The sequence below is a fragment of the Acomys russatus genome, unplaced genomic scaffold (assembly GCF_903995435.1).
Source record: "Acomys russatus unplaced genomic scaffold, mAcoRus1.1, whole genome shotgun sequence".
Lineage (NCBI taxonomy): Eukaryota > Metazoa > Chordata > Mammalia > Rodentia > Muridae > Acomys > Acomys russatus.
In genome coordinates this window covers 16,142-31,789 of record NW_026131582.1, presented here as the reverse complement: position 1 = coordinate 31,789, position 15,648 = coordinate 16,142, and the positions used below count along the sequence as shown (strand labels likewise).

Below are 15,648 nucleotides of genomic sequence, written 5' to 3'. Positions count from 1 at the left end.
TCCTTACTGCTCTAACGCCCTGCCAGCCTGCCTGCCTGCTGCCTGCCACTGCCTATCTGCCACTGCCCACTGCCTGCCCATCTGCCCACTGCCTATCTGCCCACAGCCTGCCCATCTGCCCACTGCCTGCCCACTGCCTGCCTGCTGCCTGCCCACTGCCTGTCCACTGCCTGCCTGCTTGCCTACCCACTGCCTGTCTGCCCTGCCTGCCCACTGCCTACCTGTTTATCCACTGCCTGCCTGCCTGTCTACCTGCCATCATGCTCCCCATCATGATGGTCATGGACGCCAATAAACCCCCAATAAACTCTTCCTTCTATAAGTTGCCTTGGCACGGTATTTGTAATAGCAACTGAGAAGTGACTAAGGCACCACCCTTTATTGACTGCATTGCAAAACCTAGTCACAGCCATCGTTCTGGTTTGCTGTGGGCAAAAGGACCCTGGACAGACTCTGCAAGGACAAATGAGGCATTGCCCCCTTCCCGTTCCTCTTCCTACAGACTCCTTAGCCATTCATGCCTCAGCTTCCTGCTCTGTACACTGGATATGCTGATCCCTCCATGTCCCAGGGGTTGCTGGATTGAGCTGTCTTCAGATGGAAGCCTCGGTTGCTTCCTTCATCTGCAGTTGGCTCACAGATGTCTGCCTGACCCTCTCTTCCATGTACAATCTGTCGTCTCTTCTCCACAACCGAGCACCTACTACTAAAACTATGACCATTCCCTTGGGGGCTTAGCCATCCCTTGATGATCCATAAAGACAGTCCAGAAGAGCCGAGGTGGCCGAGCCTAGATGAGGACAGAAGCAGCGTCCTCTGTGGGACACTTGGCCTTGCGCACACCCCTACTGAATAAATCTGTGCCCTGGTCTGGATGGTCACCAGCCGTGTGTTCCCATAGAGCTCAGTGCAGAGTGACACCTGAGTCCATGGGGGAAAGGTTTGATAAACGAGAAAGAGGAGCAAGGGAAGGAAGAGTGAGAAACGGCAAGAAAAGGCTCGGCCTGTGGCTCTGTCGGCAGACTGCTCGCAGGCACACATGAGCCAGGCAAGAGGTGCACACTGTAGTCCTTGCACAGGGCAGGTGAAAACAAGAAAAACAAGAGTTCAAGGTCACTTGGCTACAGACCAACTTGGAGGCCAGCCTGGACTATATATATATATGACATTCTTTCTCAAGGAGGAGGGGGGGGGCTGAAAAGCGGTCCATGGACACCCAAAACACACAGCAAGCAGAGCAATGCGAAGCATCAGGAATAGCATAAGGTTGTGATGATGTGGGATGGAGTGGGGATTGCGGGCAAAGGGAATGAAATAGCAGATACAACGAGTGGGTAAGGTTAAGAAAGCCCGTCCACAGCTAACTGTGGCATTGTATTCAGGACTTTTCTCTCTTTAGAAAGTCTCACCACACACAGGAAAGGTGGATTCATTCCCGTTGTCTCTGCCTGCCCCACAACTGCTTGCTCTAGACCACTCTGAACCCGCTCCCCTGCCCCTTCTTATATTTGGACTTCTGAGCAACCCTTTCCCGCATGACTTTTGGGTGGAACCAAGCCCCTCCCTCCTCTGATGCTGGCCCCGGAGCCATAAGGCAAGGACCAGGCCATCCACCCTGGATGAGACTACCTGGAGGTTAGGAGAAGAAGAGGAAGAGGGGAGGAAAGAAGGGAGGAGGAGGAAAGAAAGGAAAGGGAGGGGAAGGAGGGAAGAAAAGAGGGGAATGGGAGAAGAGGGTAGAGGAAGAGGAAGAAGAGAGGGAGAGAAAGGGGAGATCTGGAGAGGGCAGGTTGGCCCAGCCACAGGGAGCTGGAGTGTGAGGTGGAGACGGTGCCTTGCTCCTCTGCAGGCCCACCAGGCTGGAGGAGCCTGGCATGCACCGTGGCCCATCTGCAGGTCCCAACTGGACTCTCTTCTTCCTTTCTTTGTGGCCTTGGGCTACAGAACAAACAGAGGCTGCCTTTGCCTGGCGTTGGAAAGCCCAGTTCCTGTTCTGAGTGTTTTACTGGCTTCTTTAATCCTCAGCCTCAGGTAAAAGGCGTTGCTCATAAAAACTGCTTAGTTTTTGTCATTTATTTATTGAGACAGGGTGTAATGTAACCTACGCTGGACTCCAACTTACTACGTAGCTTCAACTTCCTCTGTCTTCTGAGTGCTGCCATGAATGTGGTGCGAATAACACCCAATTGAGGTGCTAGGGAACATGCCCAGTGTTTTATGCATGCGAGGCAAGCACTGTACCAACTGAGCCACGCTCTCAGCCCCTTCATCCTAATTTCTGTGCTGAAATCCAAGCCCTTTACCACCTTAGAATACAATCACATTTGGAGACAAGACTTTACTGAGGTAATCAAGTTAAGGTGAGTTCGTGTGGGTGGATTAGACACCAATGTGGACTGTGACAAGAGACTCGGGGAGAATCGGCCAGAAACAGCTTCATTCTACCTACTAGGAGGCTGAAGTAGGAGAATCTCAGAGTTCAAGGTCACCCTGGGTGACTTAGTGAGAACCTGTCAAAAAAAAAAAAAAAAAAAAAAAAAAATAGAACTGGGAATATAGGAATATAATAGAGTGTTCTTCTCCAATGCTCTACTGAGGGCTTGGAGCGTGGCTCAATGGTAAGAGCGCCTCCACTAGAGTCCCTAACGGAGGGGGCGGGGCCATGGTTCAAAATGCAGCTCTTCCTGGTATCAGAATAAGCAAGGCCCTGGATCTCAAACCTGGAGCAACAGAAAACAAACACAAAGACTAAAATTAACAGAAAGGGGGTTGAGGGGGCGGTGATGACAAAAACGCATGCAGAGAATATCCCGTGAGGACACAGAAAGAAAACTGCTATCTTCAGGTAAAGAAAAGAGCCCCCAGGAGAAGTTAGCCATCTGGATACCCCTGTCTTGGGTCATTAGGCCCCAGAATTAGACGAGGGGAAATCTGTGGTTTGAAGGCACCCATCCTGTGGCAATTTTTCACAGCAAACCCAGTTGACTCGCAAAGCATTTACACTGGAATTTTCTCTCCTCAACAGCCACCATTTGCTGGTGTCTGAAAGACCTCCACCGTGGGGAAATGGTGGCCCTGAAGCTCCAAAGGGTCCTTGCCATAGTCGCTGGGAGGGACGGTTCTGTTGTTCCAGGAAACCTCCATGTGAAGAATAAGCAAACCCAGACTCAGGCCTCCATTCTGGTTAAGCTGCGGCAGCGCTGAAGCGACAGCGTGGGTCTGCAACCGCTGCTTCTAAGGAGTGAGCGCCATCTGGTTGTTGTGCCTAGACGGGCTGAGAGGGCCTTCCACTTACCCCAGCCAAGGCTAGTCCATTTGCAGCTTCAGACTTCAGGCATTTTGGCTTCTCCTGAAACTGGTTTCTTGGGAGTCGGGGCTTCTTTGTTGTTGCAAGTTTGATTTTTCCTTCCACCAGCTAAGCATCTTCATTCTAAGACAATGAGCCTCGTGGTGAATGCTGCATTCAGTCCCCGCCCCTACTCCTTACCGGCACTGCCATTCACAAACCCAGCTCTGGGCTGCCCCCAGAGCATCAGCCAGTCTCCAAATGCTGGGTCTGTGAATAGTCCACTTAGCCAAAGGAAATCAAATCCACTCTCCCCAGACTCTTTATTGGCCTCCCGGTCTCTAGGCTATCCCTTCCAAGCCCTAAAAACGGCTCTGTTTCTTTCTAGGTCACAATACCTGAGGTTCCCCATTAACTCTAGGACAAAGTTCTAGACTTTGTGACACCCATCACAGTGCCTTCTCTCTGCTTCTCTTGCAACCCTGTCTCTCTCTCTCTCTCTCTCTCTCTCTCTCTCTCTCTCTCTCTCTCTCTCTCTCTTCACACACACACACACACACACACACACACACCTTTTGTGTGAGTACAAGTTTGTTTTGCATATTTCTTCTCTTAACATTTCGGCACATATATGTATTTCAGAGCACAAGGAACTCTCATTTTTTGGTGGCAATCTAGTGTCTTATTCAATGGACATACCACAGATTGTATGAAGAGTCAGTGGACGTACCACAGATTATATGAAGAGTCAGTGGACGTACCACAGATTATATGAAGAGTCACCTGCTTCTCTTGCTCTGGCAGCAGCAAGGGGCTGTTGCATCACTGTACACCTACCTGTGGGCTCTGTCCTCCCATCCCCCTCCCCGCAACAAGTGGAGGCAGATGTGTATAGTTGTTCATCAGTCTATGCCCTTTTCCAGATGAACAGCCTTCTTTGGCTTCTGTGTGAACTGAGAGAGTAAGATTCAAATTTCATTTCCTGTCTGAAAACCCTCCTACAAAAATAAATGAAAATGGCTTTGAAATCATTGCCAGAGACCGGAAAGAAGCTGTAAGGAAGCCATGCTCTGTGTAAACATAGGGCTGACTTCAGTTTGCTGAGTTGAAGGAGACCTCAACAACACAATGAATCTCATAAATTTACATTTTCTTTATTTACTGTGTGTGTTGAGTTTGTGTAAACATGAGTGTTGAGGTCAGAGGACAACTTGCCGGAGTTGGTTCTCTCCTACCATGTAAGCTCTGTGGGATCAAATTCAGGTCCTCAGAGTTGGAGGCAAGCACTTTTATTCACTGCGCCATTTTTTTTCCAGCCCCATCATGAGTTTGACTTGTGGAGAAGAAGGAGCAGAGAACAGGGAGACACCCACACTTTCCTTCACCTCCTCCAAAGTCACATACTCCAGAGTATATCATGACTGCATTCAACTAGTGTGAAATGCACACTTCACTTAAGCCCATAAATGTTTATTAAAAAAATAAACAAAAAATTGCTGCAATGAAAATAAATGGGCATTATGCATAGTACATTTTATGAACCTATTTAATATAAGAAAGAGGATCAGTTAGTCCTGATGCTACAGGCCTGTTATATCGCCTACTATGAAGGTGACAAAGTCCAAGATGAGTGTATTGAGTCTTAAAATAAAAGTTTAAAGAGGGCCGAAGATGTAGTGCAGAGGTAGAGCACCTGTCTAGAATCCCCCAGTGAAAGGTGTGGGCATAACTCAATGGTAGAACAGCTGTCTACCATGTTCAAAAACTTACATTCAATCCTCAGTACTGAAAGAGAGTGGAGAGGTTATTAGAAAACACTGACATTTCTAATAGTTCAAAAATCATAATGGAAATTGGAAATGTTTCAATCAAGTAATACTAATGTATTACTTGCAATTAAATTTATGCAATTAAATTTATGCGTAAATGTATAGCTCTAAATGCAAATAAAGACTGGTTGGAACATTACAAGTCCACTTCAACAGAAACTAAACTGGAAGAAAATGAAAATGAACATCTTTAGTCAATGAAGTGCCATGAACTGGGTAAAAGAGACTGACCCACACGGTGGAGGAAAAAAGCCAGCTCTGGAAAGTTGTCCTCTGACCTCCACATGCACACAAGCGCCCCTCTCTCTCTCTCTCCCTCTCTCTCTCTCTCTCTCTCTCTCTCTCTCTCTCTCTCTCTCTCTCTCTCTCCCCCCCCCCCTCTCTCAAATAGAATAATAAAATAATAAATGTAATTTTAAAAATAAAAGAATAAGTCAGTGTGGTAAGCTTTAGGAGGGGCATGGTGTTGAATTTCAACTCCGATACTCACACCAGGACAGTGAGGAAGAAGAAGAGTAAAACAGATGCTATGGTCCCGTACACAATGCCCTGGACTAGCCCTCTCAGGAACACACTAGAAATGGAGCTTTTATCTGAAACGAAAGCGAAAAGAACATCATCATCTCGAGGTTTCAAACTATGACTCCTGCTCTGTGCTTGTTCTCATCCTGGCCCTCAAGTGCTGGTCTCCCAGCCCAGCCACGCTATATCTCCATCCACTCACCTGGTATCAAGAGGATTTTGGAAGCGTGGATTCCATATTGGTTCTTGCCTTCACAGCGAAGTCTCGTAATGATTGCTGGTTCCCACATGAGATGAATGGTGCTGTTGGTCCAGGGTTCCAGCGTGGTGGTGGTCACGTGCAGGATTCTGTCAATGCTATTCATACTCACCGAGGTCCCTCCCACCCACCACTGCACTGAGGGTGTGGGGATCCCATAGAAGGAACAGCTACACACTAGTGTCCTCGTCACCAAACAGGAGTAGTTGAGCAGCCTGGCAGGTGCTGTGGAGAAGAAGGGTCAGAGGTCATAGAGACATCTACACTTTCTTTCACTTCCTCCAAAGCCCAAATTTATTTATAATTATGTCCATATGTGTGTCTGTGTATGTGCATGTGAGTGCAGTGCCCACAGAGGCCAGAAGAGGGCACTGGATCCCCTAGACCTAGAGTTATAGGTAATTTGGGCTACCCAACCTGGGTGCTAGGGGGAACTAAATTCATGTAGTTCTTATATAAGTGTGCCAGTTTAAATGAGATGCCCTCCAGAGGCCCCAGTGGGTGGTGCTATTTGAGGAGGTTTAGCAGACAGGACCTTGTTGGAAGTGTGTTACTGGAGGTGGGCTTTGAGAGAGAGGAGAGACGGGGGAGGGAGGGAGGGAGGAAAGGAGATATCTTAGGTCATGTCCTGTTTGCGGTCCTTGATTGTGGTGTTTTACCACAGCATCAGAAAAGTAACAAATACATGGTAATGAGTTCTCTTGGCCGTTTAAGACATCTCTATAGCTCCCAGACTTATTTGATTCTCAAAGAGATCTGGAGACTTTGAGACCCAGAGACTTCTCCTCCATCTTTTTCATCATCTGAACCAGACTCGCTGCTGTGGTCCTCCCCTTCAGGATCCAGGTCCTTCCCTGGGGACTACTATTTCCCCACAGACCCTGACTGTGCCTGCCAGCACTCACAGAGCAGCTGTAGGTTGAGCATTTTACTGCTAGACAGGTTATCTGGGAATAGCTTTAAGTGACATCTGAGAGTGGAGCCCTGGTCCTCAGGCTTTGGGGCAGTGGTGAGCTCTGAAGAGGAGTTGATGGCAATAATCATGTTGGGTCCTTTCCAGGAGAGAAAAGGAGCTTTGGGCTCCAGACAGGTGTCTTGTATAGTACAGGTCAAAGCCACAGGCTCTCCAGCCGCACCATGTTCTGGGATGTGAAGTTCTGGCTTTTGGGTCACATCTGGAGGAGAGAGGAAACGGTTATGCTTAGATTTTTATTTTAGGGGAAGGCCACTGGACAGCATTTCTGGTTGGAACCCTCAAACATCTTCCAACGGCCTCACAGAGGCTGTGACCATGTGGTTTCTCACCAATTTCTGCTTTCTGTCAGGAAGCCCACCCCTTCTCACTCCTATCCAGAGGAACAAGATGCGGGAGCTTATATGAAGTCTAGATATCTAAAAAAAAAAAGATTTAAATTACATTATTTAGAACTGGCAATATGGCTGATCAGATAAAGGCGGTTGTCCCCAGCTCCGACAACCTGCGTTCATCTCCAGGACTCATATCGTGGAAGAAAGAACAGATGCTCATGAGTTATGGTTTCCACAGACACACAGTGGCAAGCGCATATGCACACAGGGTGTGTTGGTCTGGTTTTTGCTATGATAAAGACATGACCAAAAGCAACATGGAAAGGAAAGGGTTTATTTCATCTTACACCTCCATGTCACACCCATCATTGAGGAAAGTCGTGACAGGAAATTAAGGCAGAGACCTGCAGGAAGGAATGGAAGCAGAAACCGTAGAGGAACTCTGACTATTGGCTTGTTCAGTCTACATTTTTTTAACAAAGATTTATTTATTTATTATATACAGTGTTCTGCCTGCATGTACGCCTGCACACCAGAAGAGGGCATGAGATCACATTATAGATGGTTATAAGCCACCATGTGGTTGCTGGGAATTGAACTCAGGACTTCTGAAAGAGCAGTCAGTGCTCTTAACCTCTGAGCCATCTCTCCAGCCCCCAGCCCACATTTTTATGTAACCCACAACCACTAGTCTTGGGGTGACACCAGCCACAGTATGCTGGGCCATCCTGCACTAATTATTAATCAAGAGAATGCCCTACAGATTTACCTTTCCCCAGATGACTCTAGCTTGTGTCAAATTGAAAACAAACAAATGGTCTGTGTCTGTCGTCTGTGTGTGTGTTTATCTGTGTGTGTCTCTGTATATGTGTGTGTGTGTATATGTCTGTCTGTCTCTTTGTGCATGTATGTGTGTGTATTTATGTGTATATATGTCTGTGTATGTGTGTGTTCATGTGTGTATCTATGTGTGGGTGTCTGTGTATGTCTGTGTGTATATGTCTGTGTATGTGTGTGTTCATGTGTGTATCTATGTGTGTGTGTCTGGTGTGTCTGTGTGTATATATGTCTGTGTAGTGTGTGTGTTCATGTGTGTATCTGTCTATGTGTGGGTGTCTGTGTATGTATGTGTTTTGTGTATGTCTGTCTGTGTATGTGTGTGTGTGTCTATGTGTGTATCTGTCTATGTGTGAGTGTCTGTGTGTGTGTATGTGCGTGTGTTCATGTGTGTATCTGTCTATGTGTGGACATGTATGTATATATGTATGTATGTATGTGTATGTCTGTGTATATGTGTGTATTCATGTGTGTTTCTGTTTGTGTGTGTGTTTATGTGTATGTCTGTCTGTGCATGTGTGTGTGTTTATGTGTGCATCTGTCTATGTGTGTGTGTGCCTGTGTGTGTGTGCACGCACAACACCTAATGTTTTAAAAAGGCCAGTGCCTCTTATCTAAACATAATAAAGGCTATATACAGCAAACCAACAGCCAACATTAAATTAAATGGAGAGATACTCAAGGAAATCCCTTTAAAATCGGGAACCAGACAAGGCTGCCCTCTGTCCCCATAGCTCTTCAATATAGTTCTTGAAGTTCTAGCCAGAGCAATAAGGCACCAAAAGGAGATCAAGGGGATCCAAATAGGAAAGGAAGAAGTCAAATTATCCCTATTTGCAGATGATATGATAGTGTATATAAGTGACCCACAAAATTCCACCAGAGAACTCCTACAGCTGATAAACACCTTCAGCAAGTTGGCAGATGCAAAATAAACTCAAAAAAGTCAGTAGCTTTCCTGTATACAAATGACAAACAGGCAGAGGAAGAAATTAGAAAAACTACTCCCTTCATGATAGCCACAAACAATATAAAATATCTAGGAGTAACTCTAACCAAGCAAGTGAAGGACTTATTCGAAAAAAAACTTCAAACCTCTGAAGAAAGAGATTGAAGATGACATCAGAAGATGGAGGGATTTACCTTGTTCGTGGATCGGGAGAATCAACATAGTAAAAAATGGCCATCCTACCAAAAGCAATTTACAGATTCAACGCAATCCCTATCAAAATACCCACAAAATATTTTGAAGATATTGAAAGATCAATTCTCAAATTCATATGGAGAAATAAAAACCCAGAATAGCAAAAACAATCCTATACAATAAAAGATCCTCCAGAGAAATCTCCAGACCTCATCTCAAGCTGTACTACAGAGCAACAGTAATTAAAACAGCATGGTACTGGCAAAGCAATAGGCTGGTGGATCAATGGAATCGAATTGAAGACCCAGAGATGAATCCACACACATTTGCTCACTTGATTTTTGACAAAGAAGCCAAATCTATTCAATGGAAAAAGGATAGCATCTTCAACAAATGGTGCTGGTCTAACTGGATGTCTACATGTAGAAAAATGCAATTAGACCCTTATTAGTCACCATGCACAAAACTCAAGTCCAAGTGGATTAAAGACCTCAACTTAAAACCAGAGACATTAATTCAGTTAGAGGAAAAAGTGGGGAAGAGCCTGGGACACATAGGCACAGGAAACAACTTCCTGAACAGTACACCAACAGCTCAGGCCTTAATGTCAACAATTAATAAATGGGACCTCATGAGGCTGAGAAGCTTCTGTAAGGCAGGAGACACTGTCAGTAGAACTAAGCGACAGCCTACAGACTGGGAAAAGATCTTCACCAACTCTTCATCTGACAAAGGTTTAATATCCAAAATATATAAAGAACTCAAGAAATTAAACACCACAAAACCAAACAACCCAATTGTGAAATGGGGCTTGGAACTTAACAGAGAATTCTCAGCAGAGGAATATCAAATGGCCGAGAAACACTTAAAGAAATGCTCGTCCTCGTTAGTCATCAGAGAAATGCAAATCAAAACGACACTGAGATTCCATCTTACACCTATCAGAATGGCTAAGATCAAAAACTCAAATGACACTACGTGTTGGTGAGGATGTGGAGAGAGAGGAACACTCTTTCATTGCTGGTGGGAATGCAAACTAGTACAACCACTTTGGAAAGCTATCTGGCGCTTTCTCAGAAAAATGGGAATTAGGGCTTCCTCAAGACCCAGCTATCCCACTCCTTGGAATATACCCAGAAAATGCCTTACCACACAACAGGGACATATGCTCAACCATGTTCATAGCTGCATTATACATAATAGCCAGAACCTGGAAACAGGTTCCCTCAGTAGAAGAATGGACTAAAAAACTGTGGTACATTTACACGTTGGAATACTACTCAGCTATTAAAAACAAGGAATTCCCGAAATTTGTGGACAAATGGATTGATCTAGAAATTATCATAATGAGTGAGTTCACCCAGAAGCAAAAAGAGACAAATGGTATATACTCATTTATATCAAAACACTAGTCCAAGGGATACGTACCATGAAAAACTTTACTTACCAAGAAAGTAGGTCAGAGGAGAGGATATCCGATTGAGACTTTAGGCGAGAGTAACATGGAAAAATAAGGAAATAGTAGGACCCACAGGGTCCTGGAAACCTACAAGAAGAACTTTATGACAGGCAGATCTGGGTCCTGGGGTCCTCCTCAAACTAAGGCACCAGCCAAGGAGAATATAGGCGTTAAACTTCGAACCCCTACCAAGACCTAGCCGACGATCATGATATTCTCCACCGTTGAGTGGAGAGTGAGATCTGACTCTCACATGAACTCTGGTGCCCCTTTTCTGACCACGTCCCCTGGATGGGGAGGCCTGGCGGCACTCAGAGGAAGGATAGCAAGTTACCAAGAAGAGACTCGATAGTCTAAGAGCATATATAGGGGGAGGAGGTCTCCCTCAATCACAGACATAGGGGAGAGGAGAAGGGGGGAAGTGGGAGGGAGGGAAGAATGGGAGGAAACAGGGGAAGGGCTAACAATCGAGATGTAATATAAATAAAATAATAAAATGGAAAAAAAAAGGCCAGTGCCTGATAAAGTAACAGCCACCTGGTCACCAGCACTCCCTCTGCATTTTCTAAGTCACTAAGTCATTTCCTAAGTCACTAAGTGTGAACATCACCTGACATGGAACGTGCAGCGTTCTCCCTCAGGACAGTGTCTTTCTCATCTCCGAGACTTACAGAGAGCGAGGCGGCCATGCTTTCCCTTCTGAGCATGGCGTGGGTCAGCAGAATGCAGTACTCCTCCTCCTCCATGGAGAGATCACCTCTGGGGGCACTGGAACGGCTGGTACCTACATGGAAGCTGATGTTTTCATTAAGCCTGTAGCTCACAGTCATGGGATTTCTGGGAGATGCCTTGGAAAATTCAATCACACAAGGGACTGTACTGCACGGACCATCTTCTACTGCCATCTTCTTGATGTCAACCGAAACTGGAGACAGCAATCCTGTGGGGAGAGACACACGATGGAAAGCAGTCCCATTGCAGGTTTTCAGAGTCCTCCCTGTCAGCTGCAGCATCCCATTCAGGACAGGCAGGTTCGGCATCTGCCAGGCTCTGGAAAGTCACCTCAGAGGCCTGGAAACCTCCTTCTTGGTAAAGGCGGTCTTTAGTAACACACAGCACTGGGTCACACCACGTAGTCTGAGAGTCGTGTGGTTTGTGGTGGCATCCTTGCGATATGTAGTATTATTCTCTTTTGGCCACTCTCAGGCCACACTTGGCTGACATTCTCTCTGGACAGACAGTTGATTTATGTTACAGTTTTTGTTAACTCAGTATAAGCTTAGACATATGTGGGAAGAGAAAAATCTCAATTGAAGAATTGCATCCATCAAACTGGCCTCAGGGCAGGTCTTTTGCGGGGAGTGTCTTTTCTTGATTGGTCTAGCTCACTGTGGACTCGGTGCCATCCCTAAGCAGGTGGGCACGGATCGTATAAGAAACTAAGCAAGCCATGGAGAGCAAGCCAGCAAGCAGCATTCCTCCATGGCTTCTGCTTCCCTTGACAATAGACTATAAACTGTAAGCTTGAATACATTCTTTTTGTGCCAAGTTGACTTTGGTCAGTGTTTTATTACAGCAGCAGAAAGAAAAGTAGACACAACCGGCCATGGCCTCACCTTCCCGTGCCCTCTGAAGCTGCAAATCTAGCCCTCTCTGATACCCAGGCCAACTCTGAACTAAAAACGTCCTTTTCGTAGCACTTGTTTATTCATTGGCGCGCTCACTGTGCACACGTGCGTGCATGCTTGCTTGTGAGAGGACAGCCAGCAGAAGTCAGTTCTCTCCTTCCGCCATGTGGGTTCCAGATACCGAACTCAGATCACGAAGCTTGGTGGCAAGCACCTCAATTTGCTGAACCCTCCCCCTGGTCTGAATGATAACTTTCCTTTTACCTACTGTCTGCCTGGCTTGTAGGCTAGGTCGTACGCTGTGGAACTTACTCCCTCCCCGAGCCTGTAAGAGCAGAAAAGTGCCTCAGTCTAATGTAATTTAAGGACTTTTATATTCAGGATCCCATTGTGCTATCTGTGATGACTGTCACTCTCCTAATAAAGCTCTTTGTGGGGGGTGGGGGGCAGGTAAATTCATCTCAGCTTCCTTGCTACCGAGCCTATAGCATTGCTGTTATTTATAATACGTATCATTTTGATCTCTGGAAGTACTGAATGCCAAGGTCTGTCACAACTGCATGGCCAGACTCCCGGTGAAAACCTTACACTCAAGGCTTCATGGGCTCCCTGAGTGGGGAACCTAAACTTAAACTCTGTATCACCAAGCACTGTTGTTGAGAGAACTGTGCGGTCTGGACAGCCTCCCTGAGAGAGGCCAACTGAGTGCTTGTACTTAGTCCTCTGGCAACTTCTCCCACAAGCTCTTCTCTTTGTTGGTTTGTTGTTGTTGTTTATTTTTATTTTTATTTTATTTTAAAGTATCATTTGTTTATTATTTAGGGTATTCTGCCTGCATGTATGCATGCCAGCCAGAAGAGGGCACCAGATCTCATTATAGACGATTATGAGCCACCATGTGGGAATTGAACTCCAAACTTTTGGAAAGAACAGCCAGTGCTTTTAACCATCTGAGCCATCTATCCAGCCCACCCGTTGCTGATCTTAATCTTTGTGACGTTGATATAATTTGTCACTACCATAACGATAATAGTTTCACTGAAGTCTTTCTTTGGGACAGAGTCTCTACCCTAGATTGGCCTCAGATTGATTACATAGCTGAAATTACCTGAACTTCTGCTGCTCCTGCTCCCACTCCCCAGGTGCTGAGCTTATGGCATACACCATGGCACACAGCTTTACACAGTTCAGGGAACCAAGTCTGGGACATGCTAGGCAAACACCTTACCAACTGAGCCACAACCTCAGACACAATTCCATTAACTTTTTAAGTACTATTTTTTATTTATTCTGTGAACATTTCATGCATGTAAACAACATAGCTTGATCACATCCACCCAAGCCCCAGCTCCGGATCCTCTCTGGGACATCCCCGGCATCTCCTCCTAACTTTGAGTGTGCCTGTGTATTTATTTTAAGCCACTGAGCCCAGTTCTTAATGCCCATATATGAGCAGGGTGGGGTCATCCTGTTCAACATGAGTTGCCTCCCACTTGCTACCTCCCAAAGAAAAGCGACTCCTCCCAGAGCCATCAGCTGTCAGTAGCTTCCCCCTCTGTACTGACGTTTGTAGCTGGCTTGTTGCTGTACGGGCGACTAGCCCTGCTACGAGCTCATGGATGCTTTTCACAGCTCTCTTGTCTGCCCTCCACCCTCCAGCTCTTCCATCCTTCCTCTCCTTCTCCCACAGTGCCCCCTCAGCCTTCGGCCAGTCATGGAAGATTGGTATTAGAAGTCCATCTCTGGCAGAACACTTGGTCTCTTTCAACTAAAAAACGAAAGTTACTTTTTCCAAGATTCATGATTTTTAAGTATGTGTATGTATGGGCCTCTGTGTGGACATATGCACTTGTGTTTGGGTACCCACAGAGACCAGACGTGACCAGCGTCCTGGAGGTGGAGTCACAGGCAGTCGATGTGGGTGCTGGGAACTGAACCCACATCTCCTGCAAGAGTATGTGCTTAAGTGCTAACCCATCTCTTCAGCTCCAGGCCCATGGTCTCTTATTCTCAGCACTTTAACCAGCTGTGAGCCTGTGTTAACCACTGCTCGCTACAGTACAACTCTTTCAGGCAGTGCCACCCAATCCAGCTTCTGGTTTTGTCATGGTCCTTGATAATACGGACTATACCTTGTTATCTCACCACTCTGTGTCATTCCTGAGCTCCTGGGGTGGGGGAGGTTCCACAGCACCACTGCTGCAGTGATATGGAAACCACAGAAAAACAGTTTCTCTGTACCTTCTTCCTCTGGATGAAAACATTCCCCCGCCCCCCAGAGGGAGGAGAGGGGCTCAGGAGGGTCATCACACTTTCGGGATTTATGAGGCCCCTCCGTGAGGGTATATAGACAGTAGGGATTTCTTGAAGAAGACCCTTGGTGGAGCTGCCTACATGTTGTGCAGAGAGCTCCAGGAACCAAGCTTTTGTGAGCAGCCACCCATGCATAGAGGCGGGGTACAGGTGTGGGTTTTCGTGATGCGGCTGCCTCCACGTTACCCATCCCCTGCAAGTAATCCCAATAAACCCACTGGGACCCCAAGCTGGACTCTAATGAATCATTTCTCCGGTGTGTTTTCACTCTCTATCTGCAGAGAATAGAGTTAGTCTCCTGGGGGGAACTATAAGGCTACAGGGGCACGTGGGCCCCTATGATAACTCCATGGACTGTCACTTAAGCATAGCTTACGGCAGCCAGCTCTTCCTTCCCTTCCTGCAGCCCCAGGTGATGGCCTCACAGTGTGTGTGACTTACCCAAATACATCAGAGGCAAAGCCGTGAGCCCGCACAGCATCTCAGGGGCAAAAGAGAACACGGGTGGCTCCAGCTGCGGACGGGCCTCGGTCCCAATGTCCTGTAGCGAATGATTTGGCACGGGTGAGGACAAGAGTGACCAAGCAGGTAGGTAGTAGACGCAGAAATAACAACTTATTGCTTTTTGTCTCCTCAACCACATTTAAGATGTCTTAATCTTGTGTACTGGGTTCCTCTTGGCACCAGATGCATGGCAGCCTTGAGAACTGTCTTCCCCAGGTCTCCTTGTGAGCCTATCAAATCTGCTTTTTCCCCCCTTCTAATCAACTCTCCTTTCTTCTTCCTCCTTCAAGGTCTCTCTAGTCCACAAGGCAGACTCAAAGTTCATGAAAACGTGTATACATACACACACACACACACACACACACACACATATATTTGTTATGAAGGTCACTTTGGGTCTACATCCAAGATTGTCATCTAACCTTCACATGCGTGTACACACATGGGCACCCTCCAGCCACAGACCCACATTAAAAAACAAAATAGGATGAAAAAGAAATTATATATATATATATATATATATTGTATATATAATATATTTTATTTATATATATAAAAC

The 15,648-nt window shown here is 46.3% G+C and overlaps 1 protein-coding gene across 1 annotated transcript; it reads right to left on the bottom strand.

Moving 5' to 3' along the window:
* Window positions 1–3,018: 3,018 nt before the first annotated feature.
* On the bottom strand, window positions 3,019–15,066 carry LOC127186306 (sialic acid-binding Ig-like lectin 5). The gene is given in 8 exon segments (XM_051142731.1): window positions 3,019–3,234; window positions 3,330–3,401; window positions 3,403–3,430; window positions 5,606–5,708; window positions 5,840–6,121; window positions 6,802–7,057; window positions 11,274–11,584; window positions 15,027–15,066. Coding segments are annotated over 8 exon segments (1,308 nt in total).
* Between the last annotated feature and the right edge of the window lie 582 nt (window positions 15,067–15,648).